Below are 13,525 nucleotides of genomic sequence, written 5' to 3' on the forward strand. Positions count from 1 at the left end.
GCAGAGCAGCAATAATCTCCTACTTGGCTGTTACTGGGATTCTCGCTGCTGAACAACGTCCTGGTTGTCCCTTCAGCATTTTGGGACAATCGCTTGGAGGTTCTGGTGCTCTGATACCCAGCCTGGCCAGAGTCGTCTTCCTCCATAGACTGTGAGTGAGCTAAAACCCACATTGATATGTCAACCTTATTTTCAAAGACAAAAAAACCCTAAATCACTCTCATTACCAGATCAAGTTTCATTCCAGTAAGGCTCTTCAAATAATTTAAATATTTATTTTAATAAAAATAAATAAATACTTCTCTTTTCACATTACAGAACTCCCTGGAGACAGAAATAAAACAAACCAACCCCAACCACAGGGGTTTCTCTCGCAAATCAAAAGATGGTAAATGCTTTCTTCTGATGGTCATCACAAATCCACTTGTAGGCATCAAGTAGATGGTAGATTATTCCAGAAACAGAAGAAAACTCTCTTTGAGGAAACAGTAGTTCAGCACCTTGTTGTTGGGATGAGAAGTTCAGCTCACACAACTGTTGCCACCACCAGATGAGTCCCATTTGTCCATAACGTGACCACGTGTGCTGTGAGAGAAGTTCCACTCGTGCAATGTCACCACCATCAGATGAGTCCCATTCGTCCAGAACGCGGCCACGTGCGCTGCGAGGTGTGAGCAGCCCTCTCTGCGATGGAAGTTCACAGCATTTGTTGTTAACCATTTCCTTGCCCAGGTGACGCCAACCTTTCCAGCTTGTGCTTAAGGTGTGTTAGCTAATTTCAAGGAGAGTTACTGTCTCCAAAATAGGGGCAGGCAGGGGGGGAAATAACAATCTTAACCACTACTGCTTAACCTAAAGCGAAAAACTTGTGTGCCTGCTGCTATTTCAAATGAGGTAGTAGAAAAGTAACTAAAAGAAGAGGTAGTCACCCAAAGGTGATGACAGTGTTACTCTGGTAGAGCATGCCTCACAGCAGCTCTTGATGGAGTATTTCCCAGACCATCCTCTCGCGGAAATAAGGCATGTGGATCTGAAAAGAAAAGAAAAATCCATTAAATACACGTCATGGCAGAAAGAGACACAAAATACGCAGAAACGCCCAGTTAATTCTTTACTATGAAGTTCCTTTTAAGAACTGTCAACACTTGCCCTTCGGGTACAACCTGGCTTTCACCCGCACAGCTCCTAAGAGGGTGACATGCCACCAAAACCAGATCTCCTTGACCACACAACAGCTCACAAGCACTTTCACAGAAGAGCACTGCCTTGGAAAAGAACCAATGTCTGCATTGGTCAAAGGCTGAGACCCATTTCTCCCAAAGATCCAAAGGCCAGATCCCACAAACCCACTGGCTCCAGTATCTCCCCCAAGAGGAATCTCACTGGGAGCAGACACCTCAGCCGCTGCGTAACTTCCCTGGCTTCTTGTCTCTGTGCGAAAGGGGCTGGAGCTGTTTAGAACCTTCACTCACCTGTGTAAAGGTCAGCGGTTTCTCTCTCGAGATGTAATCTGCGTATTTGCAGGTGAAAACGCCGCAGTCGCTTCCATTCGATTGCTGAGGGATTTCCTAAGGAATGCAAAGAAGATGGAGAATTTGCCTCTATCTTCAAGGAAAAGCACCCATTGGAAGCAGCACCCATTACCAGAAATACCCTAACCAGACACTCCTGAACTTGCACCATCCCCAGTAACCGCTCCCCAACACAAGGAACAGACCCCAGGAACTGCACATCATCCCTGCCCTCGGCTTCCTACGCTCGGATGTTACAAGCCAAATTCCTGGCAGGCTGATAAGGGACAGCAGGCTTCCTCCCTGCAAGGTGTCTGGAGGTTTCTACAGTGTCTTTCTGAAGTGACATCCCTTAAATCGAGGCTTTCGGTGCTGCTTTTCACTATTAACTTGGCAAGAAACATCAGCCCAAGCCCTTGCTTTGTCACGTGCCAGGATTTGGGCTGCAAACAAGCAGCCCACGTTCTCTGACAACTGCTAAAGAGACTTGAAATTTGACTTGTGAAATGGGGGCAAAGCCAAATTCACCTTCACGTGGCAGAGCAATTAAAAAAAACCCAACAAAGTATTCGGCCAGCAAGGAGAGGCACTGCTCAAAGATTTCATCCCAGCATGGTTTCCTGGTCCACTTGCAGCCCAATGTGGGACCAGAAGAAGATGCTTATGGCTGTTCTCTGAAGTCCTGGCCTGATGAGAAAGCGTTAAGAGCTTCGTGGCAAGGAGTTCTAGTTCACGTTTCAAGTGCAAGCAGTGCTCACTCACATGTGGCTCCATGCTGTTAACAGTCCACTCCGAAACATTCAGGTTCACGTGTCTTTTTTCACAGCTTTCTTCTTGCAGGTATTTGCTGGTTAAAACAAAAGAAAAAAATCACTCTTCATCGCTGTAATTCAGGCTGAGAAAAAAAGAGCTGCTGAAAGATCACAGGAAGAGGAATGGCAGGAGGGTTTTATTGATCACTAACAAGGTTGGTGCCCGTGTGCCACGGGGCTACCATGTCTTTGTCTGTGCTCTAGGGGGAAGGTAGCAGAACCCAGGCATCCAAGACGCTGGGTGGAGGGGACGACGTGAGACTAGGGAAGGAGTCACTGTCAGACAACTCGCAGCAAGCGAAGCCAAGATTTCTGGTTTGTTATCTACAAGACATGTGGAAACTTGCCGTCGTGTCACAGGGGCAAAACCTAAAACCCTTCTCCTAATTCACAACACAAAAGCACTGACTGAGCAGTTACTTACAGCAAAGTCTCACAAATCTTGTCCCCTCCTTGTCCCAGGGAGTCGTAGTATTTGATGGTCCTCCTTCTCATATCTATGACCTGTTATTCAAAGGTGACTGTTAGACAAAGCACCACCTTGTGCTGCACAAACCTCCATGACTTTTCTTGCTAGCTTTTTCTCCCCACCCAACTCTAAATAACAAGCCCGTTTGACTCACCGCTAGTGCCCAGTGCAAGCTCAAATTAATGGGCACGAAGATGATGTCCTTGTGGAAGACATCCACGCGTCTGGTCAATCTTCTTACTGTCCTGTAGCCCCCAGAAGCTAGTTTTTCATAAAACAAGGAACTAAAAGCGTGGACTGATGGATATCCTGCCTTCTTACTTCTCTCCATCACAAGACCCATGTAGAAATTAATGACCTGTACCACAAAGAGTAAACTGGAGATGTAAAATCAGACGCTAGCTTACCAAACGAAAAATACAGCCACATCTCTCTTCTGGCCACCCTGAAGTACGCAGCTGAGAGAACTCCAGCCTCAGCTGTCAGCTTTTGTTGAGAGAACTTCGCACTTGGTTACAGTTGTTTATCAAACTGCACTTTGGTAAAAACACCTGCCACCCACTCCAAGAACCTGGACTAACTCCTGGAAGCACATAACACAACAAGTAAAGGAACTGCCAGGAACACTGGACCCTCAAGTACCTAAAATAAGAAATGCACAGAGATTTCTAGCCTCTGCAGTGCAGGTCATCAAATAACTTTGAAAAGTACACGGTGAAGGGGTATTTTTAAAGAAATGCTCAATTAGAAGATCCCTGTGCTGCAGCTAGTTTTACCTCATCATTTAGCCAGCAACCGTTCCTTAAGGTGTGGATGTCCTCACGAGTCACCTTTAGGTTGAAGGCACTGCTCATGATCTCCTCTGGCTCACCTTTGCCTAATGCGGCAACGACCTCTCTCTCCATGGCCTGAAATGGACAATTAAATGGGGAAGGACTTGTGAAACAGAGCATCGAGCATGCCAACCTGTGGGCACCTTTCAGCTCAAACACGGCCTGGAAATGAAGCTCAGGTGACAGAGCAACTGCCTTTGCCGGCTTTCGGCTAGGTTAGCAATCGCCCTTTTTGGTTGGTTGGTTGGTTTCAGCATCCTGACTTGGAACTTCAGGGCCCAGGTTTGCTTCAATTTGTTTTCACCAAGGAAGCTGAGATAAAACGCAGGGATGAGCAAACACACAGCAAACGCCTTTCCCATGCGATGCTGCAGCCCTCGCAACGCTGAGGTTTAAGGCAACCGCAGCAGGCATTCTCCGTGCCAAGGCAGCTACGTCAGGAGCCTGAAAGAATGGGAAGGTGGGGGAACTTCAAGGGAGCTGAAGTACCAGCAAAGGGGGAAACCGAGGCAGCTACACTGCAGTCAGGCAATCGGGAGTCCAGGCTGTGCATGCAACTGGTTGTCATTTGGACGTTTCCATGCAAAGGAAATTCTGCTTAGGGAATGCAAAGCAACCACTGGGTCTGTTAGTATAAAATACTCTGAACTGCAAGAGCATCTTCTTCTCGGTTGAACGTGGGCTAGCAGGATAAGAAAACCCCTGGTTTTCCTTGTACTGAGCATCACTCTGCAGACGTTGTAAACTCTGGACTTGCTAGCCCTTTCCAAGGCAATCCTCAAGAGGCAAAAAAGGGGGCGCTCGATCAGACTGCAACTCCCAAGAATAAAAGCGGCCAACACTCAGACAAGCAGGGGAGGCTGTTGTTAAACGTGGACTCATTTTTGTCCGAGTAACAGAAGCCCCACCAACCCTTAGGTTAGCACAACTGAAGGAGTGCGTGGAGCATAAGATGCTTAAATCCTTTCAATCCTTCAAACCAGCTTTAGTGCTGACCTTTGCACTGGGAAGTCACAGCTGCAGACACTCCCTAACAGCTTAAATGCAAGTTCTTCAGATTTCAAAAAGCCTGAAGAACCACCTGTAACAAATGCAGTTCCTTGCAGCTGTTTCACAGCCTTCTCTTTTGTCAAACAGCCTGTCAGCTACGGTACCTCTGTGAGCGGAGTAAAGTCTTTTCCTATTCTTCTCAGCCTTATGACTTTCTTTCCTTTCACGGCAAGGGCGGGTGACTTTTTGGCCTGGGCGGGTGCCAGAGGTACTTGGCATAACACACCTTCTGCGATCTGAGCTCCACGCTGTTCCTGTGAGACAAAAGGACGTCAAGCTACCAATCCAGCACAGATTTTTTTGCTAGGGGATAGCACAGAAAATCTTGCTCATGTCTAAAACTGGAAGGGTTTTTGTACACGCATCTAACCAGCCGACTCCAAAGTTACTTTTTGTCGAGGACTGCATCCCAACTGCGCACCCATGTAGTGCTGCACTCAAAACTAAACGGAGGCAAGAGAGGCAGGAAGTTAGTTTGGCTTGGAGTAGCGTTAAGAACCCCAGAAAAGCCTCCGCAGGTAGGTATCAGGTTGAGATGGAGATTAATAGCTCTGATTTCCAGGACTAAAATTTAATTTTGATCTCAATCCTGACCAGAGACGAAAGTCAAAGAGATGTACTTCCTATCTCACAAAACAAGACACCACTAAAGATACCACAGTCCAGCTCTGCAGGTCAACCAAGCCTGTGCAGTAAAGACTCTGAGGCTGTACCCAACACATCAAAGGGGAAGAAGAAAAATAGTATAGGGTAGTGCGCTCATCATAGTCCAGAAACAAAATGAACGGCAGCGGGAAACCCTTTGTGATCGTGCTACTCAACAAATCATGCTCCCGCTTCCCTTGGGAAAAACGGCCTGGACGAATACAGATATTGTTGAGGAAGTAATGAAAGGGAGGAGCGCAAAAATTTCTGATCACAACCAGATACATTTTCCTAAAAAATGAAATCATGAATAACACAAGCTTACCCCTGCAACTGCAACAGCTTGTTTCACCGCTCCGTCCTCTTCCAGACATTCTTCTGCTGGTGGGGAGCCCCTGCGAGGAGAGGGAGAGAGAAAGAGAGAGAGCAGTGAGCTGTGGACCTGTACTGTCCCACGGAATTCTCAAGAATTCACCTTCTGGACAAGAAATGCTTTTTCAAGGCTGATGTTGACTACAGCCTCGGTTGCACACGTGTGACAACATCGTCTCCGCTTCCAGCACGGTTCTTTCGGAGCAGCCAGACTGGCATAGAAGGAAGCGCTGGGAGCTTTGTACATTTCTTCCCATCTCCCTGTGCAAGACTCCTTTGGTTTCTCTTGATCAGTTTCATTATTTGGAAAACAGGGAAGCAACCAGCACTTCCTCTGTCAAGTGCTCTGGGATCTACTGGGGATAAATGCTGCGTGCTAGGGCTTATACTGCAAGGTATAACAGGAACACCCGCAACTCTACCTGCAGCCACATACGGTTAGCTTACGGAAACTAAGACCAGCACAGGGAACTAAAAATGGGACACCTACAGGATATTTACTTGCCTCCTATAGGCTAGTCAAGAGAGTGACTGTCCCCATTTGGAGAGGATTACCAGTAAAACCACGCAGACTCTTAAGAGCAAACAAATACACAGACAGTAAAGATGTCTGTATATACGTGCCTTTCTCAAAACCGATAATTTGACTTGTCACCAAAGACCCCCTTGTTCAGGAGGGAGACCTACAACAGACTCTCACAGTATTCTCCACTTTCAGTCCAGCAGGGGAAGAGCAGGTATTCACAAGCTTCATCAAATGACTTCACTGAGTAGTTAAATCCACAAAAAAAGGCAAGAAAATGTTCCTTTCACTTCAACCCGTCATACTCTATCCGTTCCTTTATTTCCTTCTCTCCCCTCACGCTCAGGTGAACCACTGACAATTTAAGCACACAACAGTGCCGCACGGCTAAAGAGAGCGCTAGTGTTTAAAGCGGGGAGAAGAACAGGGACGGAAAGAGACACGCGCACAGAGCCAAAAGAAACAAGAACCGTGATGAAAAGAGACTCTACCTGGTCACAACATCTCCCTGCGACAGCTCTGGGCAGCAAACACCTACCAATTTGATACCTGCACAGAAAAGCAGTAGTATTAAAAAATTAAGTCAACTTTCGATTGCCATCAGATGTACGTAGCTCTCCATTTCTGAGGAATAAATAAAAAAAGTACATTTAAATGACGACTGTACGGTTAGGAAGTTTGAACTCTGGCAAGCAGTGTGAACTTTGAATATCATGTGGGAGTGTATAGGAAATGCCCTATTTTCATTTGAAGTCTACCTACAAACTGGAAGGGATTTGAATCATGGGGATACTCACCAGTCCTTAGCGTTGCATATGGATAAACATCTCCTCCTCCTTTTGTTTCTTCCGGGTCACTCATCACAGGTTCCTTGGAATAGGCTTCAACCCTTTGGTGCAGCAAAAACAACAGAGGAGAATCACTATTTTTATACCTAGGGCATTTCTTGTCAGTACATACCAATTCACATTTAAAGATTTACAACCTTTAGATGAAGACCTGCTGTCTTCAACTAGCTCATGGGAAAGTACAGAGAAGTCAAAGCGAAAATCAGAACAACTGCCTTGAAGATACACTGCTGTTTGTCACCTCAGCCTCTTCTCAAGTTCTACACTTCCTCTTACCACAGACCTTTAATCTTTATCTAATCTCCTGTGGCTATGAAGTATCTGGATTTAAAGAAAAAGCTTAAAATCAGTCGGGGGAGAAAAAACCAAAAAAGCAGCTGGAGACCTCCCTTAGTACAGCAGCCTGAGGGAGTTCCAGGCTACCTTGGAGGAATATTGCTCTGTGGACACAAATACAAATGTTAGGCAATACGGAGGAAGTTCAACAACGAAAGAGAAAGGCAATAAACCTTTCGGAGAAGAACTCCAAGAAAACGGAAGGATTTTTACCTCAGACGCGGAATTATCTTGTCACAAAGGGACAGTGAGCGTAAGGCATCGATAACTACAAAAAGAAATTGAAGGGTTTTATGAGTTTACGGTCAAGAGCTTCACAAAAGAAAACTTGTCATTTTCTCTCCTACATCATAATATTATTTGTGTTATGTCACTTGAGGAGAGTTTCAGAGTTTCATACTGGCAACTACAGAAAGTTGTGCACACAAGGGATTGCCAGCCAAAACCCGAAATAAAAAAGGGTTATCAGGACCTACTACCCAAAATCAGCTTTTCAAACTACTGACTTCTGGCAAGCCAACAGTGGACATATCAGAACTGAAGGACTGCATCCAAGGCAGCTCGTCTACTGAGATGACAAGATCAACGCCTGGCTCCACTCCAGAGGCAATGCAAGGATGCAGGCAGGAATCAGAGCTCACACTCAAGTATTCCCAGACGCTGCCTAGTATTGTGCCTGCAATAAGCCCTACAGAACTCTAGGGGTCCAGCTGTACGGTGCACAAGGGCGGGTGAAAAAGAAACGAGTTCATAACTCCATGTCAGCCTTACCAATTTGTAGCGTTCCTCCTTCTTCCGTACACCATCTCGCCCTTTTAGCTGGAGGCTCAGAAAAGATGGACTGCAAACAAAAAAAAGGAAAACAACGAGAGTAAAACATGAATTCCATGTGAATGCCAGCAAACAGAAACTTTCTGAAATTTAGTCAACTCTGTTCTGACTTGGGGACCATGATTTGCCCGCTCAGACTGCAGAAGAATGGCAATCTACAGGAATCCTCCCCTGGAATGGTGGATTATGAACCAATCAGAAGGAGGTTTATCCAGAGGAAGTACGCAGTTTTTCTTGCAAAGTTGTGTATTTTGATTCCTTAACTACAAGCTTGAGAAAGAGAGTAACAACAGTTTACAAACACAGGACAACCATAAACTGGGATGACGGGAAAGTATCTGGAAGGCAACAAACGCTTTGCTCCTTCCTCGGCCGCAAGTGCCAGAGCAGAGGACGCAGAGCTGAGGAAGGCAAACCCAGCACACAAGAGCTGCCTGCTAGAAATGGAAAAGAACCACCTACTGCTGCACAGGCTCAGAGCAGGCCCAACTTCAGGACGCTTCAGGGAGAGCCGCTTGCTCTTTCATCTTCCACAGATTCACCCTATTTTCCCAACCCTTGCTAACCTCTTCCCCAGACTCTGTGCTTGGAGCATCATGGCTGGCTGACGCTCTCCGGCGTTTAGTTGCCTTGGCTCGCAACTTCACCAGAGTGGCAACTTCTTCAGCCTTCTCTCTCTGCTCAGAGTTCTCATAACCTAAAAAAACGAAGACAGGTCATATAAGAACATGATAGGAAAGGGGATTAGGATTTCTATTGGCACCAAAGCCCCTCCTCTTAGTCCCAGCTAAAGCAGTGTAACCCATTCCATGTTACGCGCCCTTCTGCCAACAGCACTTGGTGGCAATTTTTGTATTAGTTGCCTCACTGAGCAGCCCCTCAGAGCCACAGCTCAAAGACTAACCCACCCGTGAGTCTGCCAGCCAGATCTGCAAAAAAACCCTGCTTTGGGGAACATTCCCTGTTTCCGGAGAAGCAGCACAGGGTGCAATTCATCCTCCTCCCCCCTCCACACACGCATGTAGTTTGTCACGTGTACGTGTTTATTACGTATACATCCACACGCATGCAGTTTATTACCTACAGTAGTAGATAAGCTAATGCTTATCTCCTTTGCCCACCAGCTTCACCACTCATGCCCATCATTGTTCATCTTTCTATCACGGAAAAACCTCAAGGGGCAGCAATAACAACCACCCTGTGCTTTAGATTGCCTTCAAGAGACTCACACAAGGGAGCTTTGCTATTTTACTGCATATCTCGGAGAGCATTGTTAGAAAACTTATTTTCAGCAGGACAGCTTCTCAAGCCGTCTAACACACTTTCGCTTGACTTTCATCCTAATTGCTTCGCCTGTCACTCCCAGTGAACTCTTAGCAAAACTGGGTCTCCTGGTCAGGCCGTGACACGACAGCCTGCAGCGCCCACAAAGGCGCATTCTTCACTTTGGGATTGTGCTCTGCACAGCAGCTGTGAACTACTGCTTGTGCAACGAGTGGCTCCTTCCAGAAGGCCTTCGCTTTTCCCATTCACCGGGGAACATGAGACGCTCAGCAGAGCCTCCTGGAGCAAGTTGCTCCCGGAGGGAGCAACCACACTCCCCAAAACGTGGCACGTGTTCCCAGATGTTCCCTCTCCTTGCAGAGACACATGCGACAGGCACGCAGATGGCTCAGCCATCTGTCACTGGGAGCTCTGGGGCACCTGCAATGCTTAACGTCTGGGAAGGCATCCCCCTGTCTTCCACCCCACATACCTGCCACATCCCCATGCCATGCCTCTCCTCCACCCAAGATATCCCTACATGTATACAGACTGTTCCCTGCTCCTTCAACACTCCTACTCCAAGTCTCCTCCCCTTTTCTTTCTTTTCAAACCCCTACACTGTGCAGAGGGAAAGCGAGTCGGGGGGAACGCCTGGAACCCACACTCATCTCAGCATCACGAGTGAACAACTCTGGCCGCGGGCACAGGGCGACCCGACAGCGGCGGGACCAATGGCCAGCCACACAAGGCAAGAGCCGGGCCGGGAGGAGGGGTGCCAGGGTGGGAGAGGGCGGCGCATGGCACCTGGGAGCCCACGCCGAGCCCTGCCGCCCCGCAGGGGGGGCTCTGGGCGGGCAGAGGGGACAAGCCCAACCCAGGAGCGTGGCGGGGACCCCAGGGCAAGACACCACACTGCGCCCCAGCCCGCAGAGCAGCTAACGGCTCAAGCCCCTCGGGCCGAGGCTCCTGCCACCCCCAAACAGGCCCCGGGGGGGTCCCACAATGCCCCAGAGCCGGGGCAGGCCACAGGGTACGGGGTCTGGCAATGGGATGGGGTGATGGGAGGGGGAGAGGACCACGGGTGGCCCGCAGGCGGCGGGGCGGCTCACTGACCTCGGGGGTGGCCTCTTGGAGGGCAACGACGCCTTCGGGCGGCACGGGGCGGTGGGCGACGGTGGCGAGGACGACGCCGAGGGCCCCCAGCAGCCGGTGGTACATAGGCCCCGCGCCGGCCTGCTGTGGAAGTAACTACAAAAAGAAATTGAAGGGTTTTATGAGTTTACAGTCAAGAGCTTCACAAAAGAAAACTTGTCATTTTCTCTCCTACATCATAATATTATTTGTGTTATGTCACTTGAGGAGAGTTTCAGAGTTTCATACTGGCAACTACAGAAAGTTGTGCACACAAGGGATTGTCAGCCAAAACCCGAAATAAAAAAGGGTTATCAGGACCTACTACCCAAAATCAGCTTTTCAAACTACTGACTTCTGGCAAGCCAACAGTGGACATATCAGAACTGAAGGACTGCATCCAAGGCAGCTCGTCTACTGAGATGACAAGATCAACGCCTGGCTCCACTCCAGAGGCAATGCAAGGATGCAGGCAGGAATCAGAGCTCACACTCAAGTATTCCCAGACGCTGCCTAGTATTGTGCCTGCAATAAGCCCCACAGAACTCTAGGGGTCCAGCTGTACGGTGCACAAGGGCGGGTGAAAAAGAAACGAGTTCATAACTCCATGTCAGCCTTACCAATCCGTAGCGTTCCTCCTTCTTCCATACACCATCTCGCCCTTTTAGCTGGAGGCTCAGAAAAGATGGACTGCAAACAAGAAAAAGGAAAACAACGAGAGTAAAACGTGAATTCCATGTGAATGTCAGCAAACAGAAACGTCCTGAAATTTAGTCAACTCTGGTATGACTTGGGGACCATGATTTGCCCGCTCAGACTGCGGAAGAATGCCAATCTTTGCAGGATCTCTGATGACTACACTTTAGGCTTTTAATACAGGCTCTCATACCTGCAGTGATTAAAACAATATAAGCTTGTCACGCAGTTATCACTAGTCCAAAGTGTGGTAGTTTAGCCCTTCAAAAACATATTTTGAACAAATAAGAGAGAATGACTCTCTCACGAACTAATAGTCAGAGCATGACAGATTCTTATTCCTCTTATCCTATAGGGCAATAAGAAAAATAGCACTACTACTTGAACCAAACTGGGAAGTCAAGCAGCTCATGACTCATTTTGACAGAGTCCAAGTCCTACAGGCATCCTCCCCCGGAATGGTGGATTATGAACCTATGAGAAGGAGGTTTATCCAGAGGAAGTACGCAGTTTTTCTTGCAAAGTAGTGTATTTTGATTCCTTAACTACAAGCTTGAGAGAGAGAGTAACAACAGTTTACAAACACAGGACAACCATAAACTGGGATGATGGGAAAGTATCTGGAAGGCCCAACTTCAGGACGCTTCAGGGAGAGACGCTTGCTCTTTCATCTTCCACTGATTCGCCCTATTTTCCCAACCCTTGCTAACCTCTTCCCCAGACTCTGTGCTCGCAGCATCGTCCCTGACTGACGCTCTCCGGCGTTTAGTTGCCTTGCGTTGCAACTTCACCACAGAGGAAACTTCTCCAGGTTTCTCTCCAGGCTCAGAGTCGTTGAAATCTAAAAACGCAAAGACAGGCCATATAAGAACATGATAGGAAAGGAGATTAGGATTTCTATTGGCACCAAAGCCACAGCTAAAGTAGTGTAACCCATTTCAAGTTTCACGCCCTTCTGCCAACAGCACTTGGTGGCAATTTTTGTATTAGTTGCCTCACTGAGCAGCCCCTCAGAGCCACAGCTCAAAGACTAACCCACCCGTGAGTCTGCCAGCCAGATCTGCAAAAAAACCCTGCTTTGGGGAACATTCCCTGTTTCCGGAGAAGCAGCACAGGGTGCAATTTATCCTCCTCCCCCCTCCACACATGCATGCAGTTTATTACGTGTACGTGTTTACCACAAAAGTAATAAACTAAAATAGAAAAAGTAGAAAAGTCAAAAGAAGTACAAAAGCCAGAGTTTTCTAAGGCAGATGAAACCTAAGAAAAATCAGGCCTATTAAAGACTTCTGTAACGTCCAATACCTGTCCTCCTCTTTTTGGCTGGAGGCTCATCGGGATCCTCCACAGGTGTAGAAATCCTGAGGAAAGAAAACACAGAAGAGTGGTTTGAAACTTCCTGAAGCTTCTACCAGGCTGACTTCCCTTCACAGGACCCAAACTTCCAAAGTTACTTTTCATAGCCCAAAGGTTTCCCCCTCCGAGCACCCCTGCGATCATCTCAGGCACACACACCCAACCTGAGCACACCGCTGAGCATCCCCCATCAACCCCCCACAACCTCTCCCAGGCAACGGACCGCTCACACACAGCTCATTATCCCACTACACCCTATTAGGCCTCTTTTCCTCATTCTCTTAATGCTTCCTAATGTTTTACATCTGTTCCTATCACCAAAATCTTGCAGAAGTTACGATGCCAAGTTTTCCTCTTTCCTCAAGGAAAGCCACATACCAGCCACTACTAAGCCTTCCAAGTTCCTCAGTCACTACACGGAGTTGCAAAGAAAAGACTAAGTAGGACAGGAAACAAAAGGTGGGAAAGCAACTCATGCAGACAGCCACTGCAATAACTTACTGCTAAAGCAGTGCTCGGGAACTCGTTCTTCAAAGGATTCTTAGCTGCACCCTTTCTTATTAAGCGTATGTCCAAATATTCTATCACTTGATAACAACGATAAAATCCAGTACACATTTTTACTTTGGGAATGGAGCACAAAGGTTGCTCCTAGTTGGTTTTTTCCTCTATTTGCCCCACAAAATGCCATGACAGACGCCAAGGATTCTTTGAAGAATTCTTCCGTCTTTCTTACACAAAATCATTCCTTTTAAACTGTTAGGCCCCCAAAACCTGCTGCTATCACCACTCATGGACTATCTCATCTTCTCTCTGTATCAGGAGCACAAAAAGGAACCGATATCC

At 47.5% G+C, this 13,525-nt stretch overlaps 1 protein-coding gene across 1 annotated transcript; it reads right to left on the bottom strand.

Annotated features, from left to right (window-relative positions):
* Positions 1–967: 967 nt before the first annotated feature.
* LOC128911224 (sentrin-specific protease 2-like) lies at positions 968–12,625 on the bottom strand (the record flags this gene model as incomplete). Its single annotated transcript, XM_054205689.1, has 7 exons — positions 968–1,030; positions 1,473–1,568; positions 2,274–2,358; positions 2,748–2,827; positions 2,947–3,150; positions 3,569–3,700; positions 12,611–12,625. Coding segments are annotated over 7 exons (675 nt in total), but the record flags the coding sequence as incomplete, so codon positions are not given.
* Between the last annotated feature and the right edge of the window lie 900 nt (positions 12,626–13,525).

This window comes from Rissa tridactyla, chromosome 6 (assembly GCF_028500815.1).
Source record: "Rissa tridactyla isolate bRisTri1 chromosome 6, bRisTri1.patW.cur.20221130, whole genome shotgun sequence".
Taxonomy (NCBI): domain Eukaryota; kingdom Metazoa; phylum Chordata; class Aves; order Charadriiformes; family Laridae; genus Rissa; species Rissa tridactyla.